The sequence below is a fragment of the Chrysochloris asiatica genome, unplaced genomic scaffold (assembly GCF_000296735.1).
Source record: "Chrysochloris asiatica unplaced genomic scaffold, ChrAsi1.0 scaffold00102, whole genome shotgun sequence".
Lineage (NCBI taxonomy): Eukaryota > Metazoa > Chordata > Mammalia > Afrosoricida > Chrysochloridae > Chrysochloris > Chrysochloris asiatica.
In genome coordinates, this window is record NW_006408620.1 from 1,856,307 (window position 1) to 1,870,130 (window position 13,824).

General features: G+C 45.2%; 1 protein-coding gene across 1 annotated transcript in view; it reads left to right on the forward strand.

Moving 5' to 3' along the window:
• Nucleotide 1: 1 nt before the first annotated feature.
• NDUFAB1 (NADH dehydrogenase (ubiquinone) 1, alpha/beta subcomplex, 1, 8kDa) overlaps nucleotides 2–13,824 on the forward strand; it is a 14,434-nt gene continuing 611 nt past the window's right edge. Inside the window, exons 1-3 of the mRNA XM_006867197.1 lie at nucleotides 2–169; nucleotides 8,344–8,466; nucleotides 10,769–10,856. Coding sequence (XP_006867259.1) covers nucleotides 2–169; nucleotides 8,344–8,466; nucleotides 10,769–10,856 — 379 coding nt within the window. The remainder of the gene's footprint in view (nucleotides 170–8,343; nucleotides 8,467–10,768; nucleotides 10,857–13,824) is intronic.

The window sequence follows — 13,824 nt, forward strand, 5'->3', positions numbered from 1 at the left end:
CATGGCGGCTCGTGTCCTTTCTGTCTGTGTCCGCCGCCTGCCCGCGGCCTTCACACCACTGCCCCGGGCCAGCACGCTGGCTGCGGCACGGCCACTCAGCACGGCCCTATGCCCTGCGGGGATCCGGACGAGACCTTGTGCTCCTCTGCCGGTCTCGATGCTCGCGCAGGTGACTCGCGGTGACTTTGTTGGAGCCTGGCAGGGGTCAGGGACCGGGGGCCGGGCTGACACTGGACGGAGCTGGCCTTAAGGCGGCGAGTCGGGGCTAGCCAGGTGTGCTTGGGAAGGCGAGGAGTCCGGGGCCGGGCAGCGAGGGCGCGGTGACCCCGGGGTACCTGATCGCACCTGGATATCCGCTGCCGTAGCGGAACTTGCGCATGGCGATCTGGTAGTTAGCAGCGATGGTCGGACCTTGGAGCGCAGACCGCCGCCTCCTGAAACTACAAATAAGTCTTTCCCTTTCTGGAAGCCCCTAGTGCCGTGCCTAGTAAGTTGTCTGTGTTTTGTAGTGATCCAAACAGTGACAGCTTTCTAGAGGAAAACACTGGCCTGCAACTTCTTCCGAGGAGTCCTCTCTCTACATTTCTGTCTTGAATTCTCCCCTTGGCATCGTCCTCGACGCCTGCATTCCTTGAAGTGAAGGGTAGGAACAAGTAATGGGAACTAGCGGACTTTCTGATGAGACCCGAGTGGGGACACTGGTTGTCAATCCTATAGCCGCATATTCAGCCCGCCTCCTCACCTCCCATTCTGGCTTTGGCTTCTGGGATGAGTCGCTGGCATGGGCTTTTTGTTTTGTTCTTATTTGTCAAGTTTCTCATGTTACTCTGATATGCAGCTAAGATGAAGAACTAAAGCCTTAAGGTAGAGTCTATCATCTCCCAAGGTCAATGGGAGAAACCTGTTTCAAACTCATGGACTTAACGTATCACAGTGGTTTCAGCCTGGACCACCTGTTAGAATATGAAAAATAGGATGTCCGGGCCAATTCTGCCAGTCTCCGTAGAGCCGAGGTCTGCTCATCCTTTTTAAAAGTCCGCAAGTGATTTTTTTTTGTGCTAGTGTGGAGGCTTACTTGAGGTGCAGTGGATTCCTTCAGAGTGTTGGTGTTGTCCTAGTGGTTGAATCGGAAAGTTAATTTCACCTGGAATAAGGTCTAAAAGGTCAGTGGGTAGAGTTGCTGAGTGTTTGTTTCTGAGACTGATTTCAGTATTGGACTGAAATGCACAGTGATTGTCCCTGTTTTTAAAGCAGTGATTCTCAAACTGCGTTGTGCATAAAGGTCACGGGAGTTAAACTACAGGTCCTGATTTACTAGGTCTGGGAAGGGGGCCTGAAAGGATTAATTTGCAATGGGTTCCCAAGAGGTACTGATGCTGCTGGTCCCTGAACCACGCTTGGAGCAGCAAGCCACATTTTGGGTAGGTGCTGGAATATGTTCCACTAACTCGGCTTGACTGTATACATTAATTTACACAAGGGGGCTTTAAAAAGTTCTTGGAAAAATTCCATTATCTTTAAGTCCATTTTTCCATGGACTTTTGAAACCCCCTCATACATCAGATGAACATTTAATTTTATAAAGTGGTTTTTTACTAATTGTTCCCATTTAATCATCATATGTATACCCTTTGTGGATTGAAGTGAAGACATACTTGTTTATTCCGAGATAATGGACAGACAGCTCTGTGCCTGCTGGGCCTTATGCTAGCTGTTTAGTGATACCAACATGAATACGAAAGACAGACTAGTTGGTGTCTTCATTAGACACTTTGCAGTCATTTTGTGGAACATGCCAGCTTCATCGCTGGGGCTCTGTTTTTTGTCACCTGCATAACTGACACTATTCTCGGGTTGTTTTTCCCTAGCTCTCTGCACCAACCCTGTTCCTTGGGCTCTTGCTCTACCTCACACTTAAGTGTCAGCCACACTTAGTTTCTATTATGCCAACCACCCCAGATGTCTACCTCCGGCCATTAGGAGTCTTCTCTAGGGTACTGCTTGTTCCACCCACTCCCTGCTGCCAGTTTTCCCTGTCTTAAATCCATCTATGAAGCTCATTTATCACTTATACTCTGTTCCCCCTAAAAATGATCTAAGGTATCTTTCCTGCATATAAAAGTATAAAAACACAAAATGATAAAAATTAGCAGACAGTAAGAAAAACAACCCCACCAGCTGCTCCTCAGAAACCCTGTACAGAGTCACTATGAGTCAGAACCGACTCCACGGCACGTAACAACAACAAGCAAAAAAGAAGAAAAGCAAGACTCGCAGCCTAAAATGGAGCCTAGAAGTGTTACACTAGGTCCAGGCGGGACCTGAATCTAAACTCGCTAGCAGCTAGATGTGAAGAACAGTTTCAGATAGTTCTGTGAGGCATGGTACCCAGATGAAGGCAAACCAGCTGTGCAGGCAAAGCTCCACTGTTCCGGAGACTAGAACTAGATTACGTGTCTAACAGTGAAGGAGTCAGTGAGGTCTGTCCATGTCATTCCCCAGGAAGACGGAGTCCTGGCCTCTGAGGCCTGCAGACCTGGGCTCTGGCTCTCTTCAGCCTCCGTGCCCATCCCCCTTGCCCTCCATTCTGTAGCAGAGAGCTGCTGTCTCCTCTCACAAACATAGACACCCATGCCTTGTTCCCTTTTAGTGACCTCCCCGTCCCTCTCCTTGAATAATTGCCCTTATTCTTTGCCCTACTGACTCCAGATCCCCTTCCCCGCCTCTAAAGGATTGAGTGACAACTATTTTCTTCCTAGAGCAGCTTAATAATACTTCTGTTACATTTTATTAAAATAATCTGTCTTTTCCATTAAACTATAAACTTCTCTTAAGTGGAGGCCATGTCGTATTCATCTTTGTATTTCCAGCCTGTAGCAGTGCCTGGTGTGTAGGTAATGCTTGGCATAGGGGTAAAATGTACAGGTGATAGTCAATACAGGTAAGACATTGAAATGTGTGAGAACAAGTGAGTGGACAGGGCAGAAGCAACAAGAGGGACCTAGCTAGCTCCCAGGGAGCCTGGTCTCGAAAACAGCAGGTTCTCAAGCAGTCGGGGCTTGGAATGGCTTGTACCGAGATCCAGGAAGAGGCTGACATTTGCTTCCTTGTGGTTGGTCCTTTGTGTCTATGGAATGGGAGCGTTTGGAGTTGAGGTAGGAAACCAAGCATATCGTGAAGGGTGCTATATGTCATGGAGAAATAGTGTTTTCCTCTTTGTAGATGACAGAAAGTGAACATGTTTGTTGAAGGAATAACTGAGACTTTTCCTCTCTACCAGCCAGTCTGTGTGATCAGGTAAATGTGATGGGAAAAATGGGAAGAGAGGGTTTAGGTGGGAAGGTTTGTGGTTCGAGTTTCTGGGAAGAGAATGAGGGAATGGGAATCTGCAGGCAGAAGTGTTGGAGGCAGGTAAGGAGTCCAGTCCAGACAGCTGGGTTTGAGATGTCTGTGCTGCATGGGTAGGGCTGCCCAGTGGACAGCTTACGTTGTTGTTGCTAAGTGTTGTTGAGTTGGTTCTGACTGATGGTGACCCTGTGTAGGGTTTCCAAGGAGTAGCTGGTGGGTTTGAACTGTTGACCTTGTGGTTCACAGTCCTGTGTTGATCCTACAGTGCCACAGCAGGACTCCTTATAAAGAGGCCTTTAAAGCCGTTTCCTTAGATTCCTCTGAGCTTCCTCAGAATGGTCCCCAGTGGAGGAGTGATGGAATCTGCTGGAAACAAATTGTTAACAACTCTCTTTAAGTCCCTGGGAGGTGATTTGTCATTTAACTTCTTCAGTGCAGTTCTTGGGGAAGAACCATTATGTTGGGCTTTGGGGACACTCTTCAAAGGTACTTGCTGATTCTTCTCTACCCATTTCTTTTTAAACAAGCGGCTGATGAAACCTGGGAGGCTAAAGTTCTCAGTAGGGCAATGAGAGTTTACTCTGGCCAGCGGGAAGGAGGCAGTCAGGCCTTCCAATCAACTGTGTTGGGGGACACAGAGCAGGACACTTAGCTTTTCTCTGCCTCAGTTTCACCCATAACATGGGGCCGATAGGACACTGTATCTCTCAGGACTATTGTTAGACTTGGGGGCTGGGAGCTGCAGAAACTTTGTGGAACTACAGTCTTCTTGAAGCTCCTTCACACATGAAGTGCTAAGGACAGTACAGTAGTCTGGCTAATGACAAGAAATCCACAAACAGGTCTGAAGAGGCAGCATTAAGGGGTGGGATCAAGTCCTGCAGGCTATACTGCAGCCAGGGTTCAGAGCAGTGGGTCTTTATCATTGTGATCCTCTTGGTGGTGTTTGCTTCAAAGAAGGCTCCGTCTATGGTCTTTTCATGTATGTTGTTGTTGTTAAGTGCAGTCAAATCGGTTTCCACTCATAGTGACCCTCTATAGGATTTCTGAGGAGCAGCTGGTGAGTTTGAACCACCGACCCTGTGGTTCACGCCACCCTTGGCGTCCCAGTACTTATCCTACAGCACCACACCAGGACCCCTAATTCATGTGTAACAGAATGCAAAGTTGCCCAGTCCTGCGCCAGCCTCACACTTATTGTCATGTTTGAGTCCATTGTTGCTGCCACTGGGCCAGTCCGGCTTCCTCTTTCCCGCTGACCTTTTACTTTGCCAGGCATGGTGTTCCTCTGTGGGGACTGGTCCCTCACGATAGCGTTTCCAAAGAATGAGAGATGAAGTGTTGCCATCCTTGCTCTCAAGCATAGCTGCACTTCTTCCAAAACAGATTGGTTTGCTCTTTTGGCAGTCCATGGTACTTTCAGTATTCTTCGCCAACACCATCATTCAAAGGCATAGATTCCTGTGGTCCTTATTCACTGTCCAACTTGCACATGCATATGAAGATACTGAAAATACCATGGCTTGTGTCAGGTGCACCTTAGTCCTTAAAGTAACATTTTGCTCTTTAACATTTTAAAGAGGTCTTTTGCAGCAGATTTACCTAATGTAATACATCATTTGATTTCTTGAGTGCTGCTTCCATGAGTGTTAACTGGTAACAAAAGAAGTCTGAAGCAGAAAGATCAGGGCTGTGAGGGGGATGGGGTACGGTTTCCCAGGAAAGATCAGGGCTGTGAGGTGGATGGGGTACGGTTTCCTAGGAAAGATCAGGGCTGTGAGGTGGATGGGGTACGGTTTCCCAGGAATGATCAGGGCTGTGAGGTGGATGGGGTACGGTTTCCCAGGAAAGATCAGGGCTGTGAGGGGGATGGGGTATGGTTTCCCAGGAATGATCAGGGCTGTGAGGGGGATGGGGTACGGTTTCCCAGGAAAGTTCCTGTAGGACAGCCCTTCCTACCCTTAGAGAATGAGAAGGTCCATTGTCATGATGGGAAAAAAATTCCTCGGCTCAACTTCCCCGGCCTTTTTCTCACTAATACAGTTTTCAGTTTTCTGAAAACTTCTTCATACTAAGCTCCCATGATTGTGTTGTGTCTTTCAAGAAAATCAAGATTACTCCCTTGGGAATCCAAAAAAGTCTCCATAATTTTTTGAAGTGGCCTCTGCTTTGAATTTAATTGGCCCTGCAGATTCCCTGAGAAGCCACTGTGTTGATTGTACCTTGTTCTCTGGGTCATATTAGTAAAACAAAGACTTGCCCCAGGTTACAATTTGTTCTATAAAACCACCTTCCTTAGCTTCAAATTTGCTTTATAAACTGATGAAAAGAGTAGTTCTTTGCTCAATGCTTTTGCCACCAGTTGAGTTGAAAGCTTGCTCAGGCCAAGATGTTCAGTTCACTGAAAATTGAAAATGCCAAACCATGTGAAATGCCAGCTTCAGTAGCTATTGCATCATTGGGAATTTGTGGTCTTCCACTGGTTTAGACTTCAGCCATAGTTTCTGGAGAGTCTTCTGTCTCTTGGCTCATCTTTGAGGTCTTCCCAACATTCCTTAAAAATCCTTGATTCATCTAAAAACGGTTATTTTATGTTGAGCAGCATTTCTGCAAACTTGTTGCAAAGCGTCAATGATTTGGGAAGGTGTTTCCACTCGAGTTTTCTTAAACTTTTTATATTAACTCTGACCTCAAAATTGTTTTCTTCCGTCTGTGACTACCTCCTGAAGAACCTGGGGACAGTATGCTGTGTGAGATGAGTCAGTCACAAAAAGACAAAGATTGTATGACACCACTGTTGTAAAAACTGAAGACTTTTGTGCTAAAAGAAACGGGGAAAGCAATATACAAGGTTGGCAGAGAACAATAAAGACAGTTGAAGACACAGAATGCAAGGGTTAAAGGGGATAGAGGTAAATACTGTTTTATATACAACTCAACAACATTGCTGTACAGGTAGATACATGGACAGATATACAGGCTGAATGGGTCTGGGAGTATACCCACAAATATATAAGGGTTAGGCAGATGCTATCTGTACACAGCTATTTACCTTTGCTGCAAACACACCTATGAATGTTGGGGAGCAGACAGAGGACAAAATGAAGAAAATTTCTTAAACATTACCAAACACTTTGAGGCAGTGAGTTGCTAGACCTGGGGTCTCAGAACCAGTCTTAGGGACACCGTTAACAGTTCACAAAGACAATGGTCTACATTCCTACCTTGGTGAGTAGCTACTGGGATCTTAAAAGCACATGAGCAGCCATTTAGGGAGAACCTATCGGTCTCTCCCTGTGTGATGAAAATTGAAGTGGCTTAGAATCAGTTGAGTCCACTGGACTAGTGGACCTCACAACCCTGAGACCACGAGAACTAGATGGTGCCCGGTTCCCACCACCGACTTCTCTAAAAGGGATCACGCTGGAAGGTTCTAAATAGAGTGGGAAACAATATAGAACAAAACTCAAAATTATACAAGAAGACCAGGCTTACTGGTCAGAAAGAGATGGGAGGACCTTGAGACCATTGTCCTCAGACATCCTTCAGGTAGAGAATGGAACTCACCCTTGTGACCCTGTTTTCAAGGTGGGGCCAGCAACACTGGTGAGGTCTGCACTCACCATGGTCTGGTCAACCATTCATGTCAAAAAGGCACCATTTACCTGGGGAGAGGTTCAGAAGGGTTGGGAAGGAGGGTGGCATGGAACTAGGAACCACAGGGAGCGAGTGGGATACCTGTTGCTACATGGAGGGGGTGGCAGTCATTGAGCTGGAACTGATTAGTTGAATGTAAAACATGCTCTGCTCTGTAAACTTGCACTCAGTTCACAATCAAAGAAATAAAAAAAACCGTTTTCTTCAGCTTTGTTTTTTGGACATCACCCTAATGAGACTAAGACAAGTGTATTGCTGAGCACATTTGCCTGCAGCCATCCACTGACTAGAGACATGTTTAAGCATGTTTTGTTTGGAATAAACTTATGTACATATGAACTGGAACCCTCGTAGCAACGCTTTCTAAATTACCTTTATATATTAGTTTGGCTCCAAGGATTTGTAGACCATTTTGAGTCTTGGGGTGCTGGAGCCCAACAAGCAAAGCCTCTTTCTGTGGGGAAGTGCCTTAAATCCATACTGTGGACTTCAGTCAAGTCTAGAAGGCAACCCAGTATGCATTAGGGAATTCCATGGTAAGCAAAACTGTCAGGCAACTGTTTTCTCTTTTTTGTGCCTTCCACAGTATCAAACCCTCCTTACACTGTGAGTGTTCCAGGTCGAGCAGGCTGCTCAGAGATACTGCTCTGTCATTATTAAGCCCTCCTTACACTGTGAGTGTTCCAGGTCAAGCAGGCGGCTGCTCAGAGATAACTGCTCTGGCCTAACAAAGGCTTCTGACTTGATTGGTGGTAGGAAGTAAGGCAGTCCAGGAGAAGGACTCTTGGGCTCTCTTCTGCTCTCCTTTGGTTGGTGTGCTGGCGTCATTTGTTCTGCCTGTGGTCAGTGTAATTACTTCTGAGGCCAAATTAGACCTGACTCTTGACCTCCGTGTGAAGCCTTTCACTTCATAACAGCTCTTTCCTGTGGGTTATTCTGACTCGGGTTGTCTTACAGGTGCTTCAGGAGAGGCAGTGGGATGCTGAAGATGCCATGCCAAGACAGGCTCTTCAGCAGACGCTAGAAGATTATGGTAGTGGTTTGTCTCATTGAGCAGAGCAAACGTCCAGGAGGCCTGATGGCTGAACAGAGGAATCTGAGGGGCCAGTCTGGCTGTGAGGAAAAGGGGGTCTATTACATACACGGCTGAGCTACCCGGGCTTCTGAGACAACTCAGTGAGGGCAGTGACAATGCAGTGTGCCTCAGTGTGTCCTAATGGCCAAGCCTAGAATTGGATGATGTGGGTTCTCCAAAGCCCTAACAGCTGAGTGGAAGCTAGCTATTGGGGTATACGTTCTCTGTTCAAGGACACTGTTTCCCTCCTTTCCTTGCTCTAGGTTCCTGGGAGAGTTCCACAGTTGTACCGCCAGTATAGCGAAGCACCCCCCTTGACGTTAGAGGGAATCAAGGACCGTGTTCTCTACGTCCTGAAACTCTATGATAAGATTGACCCGGAGAAGGTAATCGGCACTGGTTACGTTTTATTGGTTGTTCTAAGAATGAGTATTTACTGCGATGGTGTGCCGGGGAGTTGGTAGTGGTTATGTTTTATTGTTTGTTTTAAGAATGAGTATTTACTGCTGTGGTGGGCTGGGAAGTTGGTTTCAACTCATAACGACTCGGTGGAGGGTTTCCACAGCTGTAAATCTTCCCTGGAGCAGAAAGCCTCTTCTTTCTCCCTTGGAACAGCTGGTCAATAGAACTGCTGACCTTGCGGGTAGCAGCCCGAGTGATACCCATTATGCTGCCAGCATTCCTGGGGCATTTACTAGTGTGGTCTAAAATGCAGAGACCCAAGGGTCTTCAGTGAAGAGTGCCTGGCGCCCAGCACCACATCTCTGATGTCTTTCATCAAATAATGCATATTTAAACACACACACACACACACACACACACACACACACACATGTTATCTGTGGCACTATGGGCTAATGCACTGGAATGCACAGTTGGTTTGAACCACAAGGTTGCCAGTTTAAGCTCACCAGTTGCTCCTTGGAAACTCTATACAGGGTCGCTATGAGCCAGAACCAACTAGATGGCACTTAACAGCAACAACATATCATATATATGTGATAGACACACACATCTCCCACCTTTCTGAAAAATACACATTGCTATTGTTAGAGCCAGTCCGGTCAGTCTGAGCCCCAGCTACCCTGTGTATAACAGAACCCCAGGCTGCCTCCTTCTGTCCCATCCTCACACTCATTGCTGTGTTGTTAGGAACCCTATGTCAGTCCATCTCCTTGAGGCCCTGTACCAGACAGGATGGCCTTCTCCAAGGATTGGTCCCTCCTGATAACATGCCCAAAGAATGTCAGATGAAGTTTCACCATCCCTTCTAAGGACTGTACGTCTGACTGACCTTCTTCCAAGACAGATTTGTTCATTCTTCTGGCAGCCCAGGGTATATTTAACATTCTTTGTCAATACCTTAATTCAAATGCATCAATTCTTTGGTCTTCCTTATTCACTGTCCAGCTTTTGAATGCATGTGACATGATTGAAAATACAATGGGCTTGGTCAGGCACACCTTATTTGCCAGGGTGACATCTTTGCTTTTTTTTTTTTTTTTTTTTTCTTTTAAAGCAATTTATGCTTTTTTATTCCTCAAACCAGAGTTACATCACTTTCATTATGTATATAATATGTTGGGTTGGGCTTGACTTATAAAAAGCTTCTTTAAAAAGAAAAAAAAAATGAAGTATAACATCAGTTAAAGGAACAGGATTAAGTTTTAATATGAATACCTAGTTCATTGGTGGTGGTTTTTCAAAACACAGTTATTCTAGAAAACATGACATTTTTGATTCTTAACATGTTAAAGAGGTCTTTTGCAGCAGATTTGCCCAATTCAGTATGTTTCATTTCTTGACTGCTGCTTCCATGGTTGTTGATTGTGAATCAAAGTAAAATGAAATCCTTGACAACGTCAATTAAAAACAACACAAAACAAGTGGTAATATATTAAGGAACGCTAATGGGCCAGTGGTTAAAATGCTCAGTTGCTAACCAGAGGTTGACAGTTCGAACCCACCAGCCACTCTGCGAGAGAGAGGTGTGCCAGTCTGTTTCCGGGGACCGACCCTGTGGACTAATCATAACTGTGTCCGGCAGGGGCTCCGTGAGTTGGAATCCACTCAGTGGCCATGGGTTTTGGTTTAGTAGTAGTATCCCTGCTCTGCACCTTTCTGGTTTTCAACTTCACTTTTTAAAAAAAATTTCCTCATAGTAAAGAATTTCTCCTTTAATAATTGAATCTGCTTTGTGAGTGGATAGTTTTTGATAAGGGTTTTCAAAGAATGTTTCCTAGTAATCTTGAGTTCTAAATTAAAGGCAGGGTGATTTAATAAACCATGTAATCTGAAACTACCTCCAGTTCGCCAGCATTTCGCTCTTCCTGAGGGAGAGGAGCGCCACTGCTGTGGAGTCTTAGTTGCCAATAAGGAGCAAGAAGAAAACCAGACTCCCTCAGCCATCATTCAGAGCAATTACCAAAGCGCTTCCTACAGCATGTAACGTGAAGTCTGCCCCTCACGTGGTGTATAGTTTCCAGTCACTCTGACTTCACATACAAAGCACACCAAGGACCATGGTGGCACAGGTTGAATGTTTAATGCTAGTTATGACCTACATATGTATGTTTTTTTCAAGGTCGTTCTATAATGACGAAGTTGTACTATACTGTGCTGTTCGTTAAGTCAGGAAGCAGATATTCTCATGGGTGACATTTTCTGTCTGGTGTTCCTTTCTTGCAGCTCTCAGTCAGTTCCCACTTTATGAAAGACCTGGGCTTAGACAGTTTGGACCAAGTGGAGATTATCATGGCCATGGAAGACGAATTTGGTAACTCACTCAGGCTTATATCTTGGATCTGCATGTGGTAAACTGTGATTTAGGTAGATTAATTGGAAAGGAATGATGGGAGTCTGAATTGGACTTTGGATCAAATGTTACTAGAAACATGTGACCCCAACCCCCACCTAGTTAACTTCAGGTGAAGACACAGAGCTGGAGCAGTCTACTGATGTGTTCATTCAGAAGGCACGTGGTGCAGGTCCCCACAGTGCCCCGGGTGGAACAAAGGGCTGAATGGCCAGCAAGGGCCTGCGGGGCATAGGGAGTGGACCCTTGAGGTGGGTGTCCATGGTGGAGCTGAAAAGCCTCACCCAGTGGAAAGCTGGTCTAGGCCATGAGAGGTAACGAGGTATGCTGAGGCTAGGACATACACATGCAGCTGGCTGGCCCTGCCTTCCGCAGTGCTTCCTGTGTGTATGGGCTGCGTGTGCAGATGAGACCTTTCTAAGGCTCCCTGGCTGATTTTTCCATGAGCTGTTTGAATAGGAATCCAGGGGACTGCTAAGCCATCTGTAGAACAGTGTTAGTTAAAATGTGTCAAAGATTAGGCTGACTAGAGTGCTCATATAGGGTGCTAGTAATTTAAGAGTACCAGGTCTGGATTTGGACAGCCTGGCTTAGTAACTGCATCTCTCAAAGCTTGTTTCCTCAGCTGTAAAATAGGGCCGTAATAGTAAAAACCATAGGATTGGGATTGCTTTGAAAATCAAAGAGAAATTGTGTACAAAATATTCAATACAATGTTGAACCCAAAGAAGGCACTTAATGAACATTATCTATCAAAAACCAACCAGTTGTGGTAAAATCATTTGGAAAAGGAAAGTGAGAATAATTGCACAACATAAAATATGTAATAAATGTCACAGAATTATTCATGTAGAAATTACTGAATCGGCAGTTGTTTTATTGTGCATATTTTTACCACAATTAAAAATATATACAATTATGTACCAACCATTCATTAAAAGGAATGAACTATGGTACTTGCTACAACATGGATGAACCTTAGAAACCTGTGTTAAGTGAAGGAAGGTAGACACAAAAGGCCACATAGTGTCTAAGTCTGTTGATTTGAAGGGTCTAGAGTAGGCAAATCCACAGAGACAGAAAGTAGATGACTGGCTTCAAGGGGTGGAGGAGAGGACTTCTGGGAGCTGATCGCTGTGGCATGCTGATTTCTTTGGGGATTGATGAAAACCCTCTGGAATTCCATAGTGGTGATGGTTGATAGCCATCTACACACGTGAAAATTCATCCTGTTACATGGGGAATGCTCTTATCCATTGCTTGCAGGAATGCAAAGTGGCACCAATGTGAAACCATTTTGGCACATGGCAAACCATATGGCAGTTCCTCAGAAAACTAAAATTAGAACTCCCATATTACCCAGCAGTTCCACTCCTAAATACATTATACCCAAAAGATATGAAAGCGGACTCAAGACTTGTAGACAATGTTCAGTGCTGCACCAGTCACAGGTGCAAACAGCATATGAATGGATAAGCAAAATGTGGTACATGTTGTTGTTGTTGTTGTATGCCATGGAGCCAGTTACTAGATGTTTTCAAGTCAGTTCCGACTCATAGCGACCCTGTGCACCATAGAACGAAACAGCAGGAGAAATCCAGTCTTGATACATGCTATAGAATCAACGGAGCACAAAGACGTTATGCTGAGTGAAATAAATATTGTATGCCCACACTTACATAAAAAGACAAGAAAAGGCAAATGTAGAGCCCAATGTTTATTAGTGGTTACCTGAGGCAGGAAGGAGAGGGAGTGGGGGAGTTTGATGGAAAAAAGGGTAGGGTTGTGCTGCCAAGTATTGTAATGTTGCCAAGAAATTCACACCTATCAGAATTTGAATTGGCTGCAATTATGTGATAGAGATTTGTACAATGGAAAAAAGTCATTGCTGAGTTACTCTTCATCACCTCATGAGATCTGGTTCCTTGGTTTGGACGTTTATGGTAATGGCTTCATTGGACATCCCAGTTAATTGGCATAGTAACATGGAGTCCTAACTGCTAACCATAATAAGGTTGGTGGTTCAAACCCACCAGCTCTTCCACAGTAGAATGATGAGGCTGTCTGCTCCCGTAAAGATTTTATGTGGATCAAAATGGACTTGATGGCAGTGGGTCCGTTTTGTTGGGGTTTTTTCCCCATTCGTTGTGTAATGACGGGTCGTGAAGCGTGCAGGAGGCTATCTAAGGCACAACAGTCGGTCTCTGTTCACCTGGAGAGAGCCACAGAGGAAGGAGGGTCAGAAATCGGAGGCAGATAGGGAATGTGTGGCTAATTAATTGAGCTCATGAGACCCGAAGAACTGGATGGTGCCCGGCTACTATTACTGATGAAAGATTCTATAGACGAATCCTGATGAGACGTGATGGGGGCGGGGGGGGATGCAAAACAGAACTTCAAATTCTCATGAATTCCAGACTCTAAGGAGCCATGAACCCCTGAAATTGTTGCCCTGAGATTATCTTTAAACCTTCAACCAAAAATATTCCCTCAAGTCATAATACTTAATACTGAACAGTAGTTTTGTTTAACAAGTGAAAATGTCTGCTGGAGCATTTGCTCTTTTAAGAGCTAGCTGTACGGGATCACATAACAGCAACTCCCGAGATTAGATTGGAGCCTTAGCGGTTAATGAATTTATGCTAATGAGGGTGGAACAGCTCAGAAAAGGAGGGTGAGAATAGTTTACAACTTGAAGAACAGAATTAGTGTCACTAAATTGGGCATGTAGAACCTGTTGAATTGGTGTATATTCTCAACAACAAAATACATGTTTGGAGGGAAATACCCACTTATGTACTTGGAAGTGGTGAATTTTATGGCATGTGAATTCTATCTCAGAAAAAGAACCATTCTGCTCAGCGTGCCGCACGTATTGCTGAGAACGTAAGTGGCTCCCACTGCACCCATAGTTGCTGGGAGTGTGTGA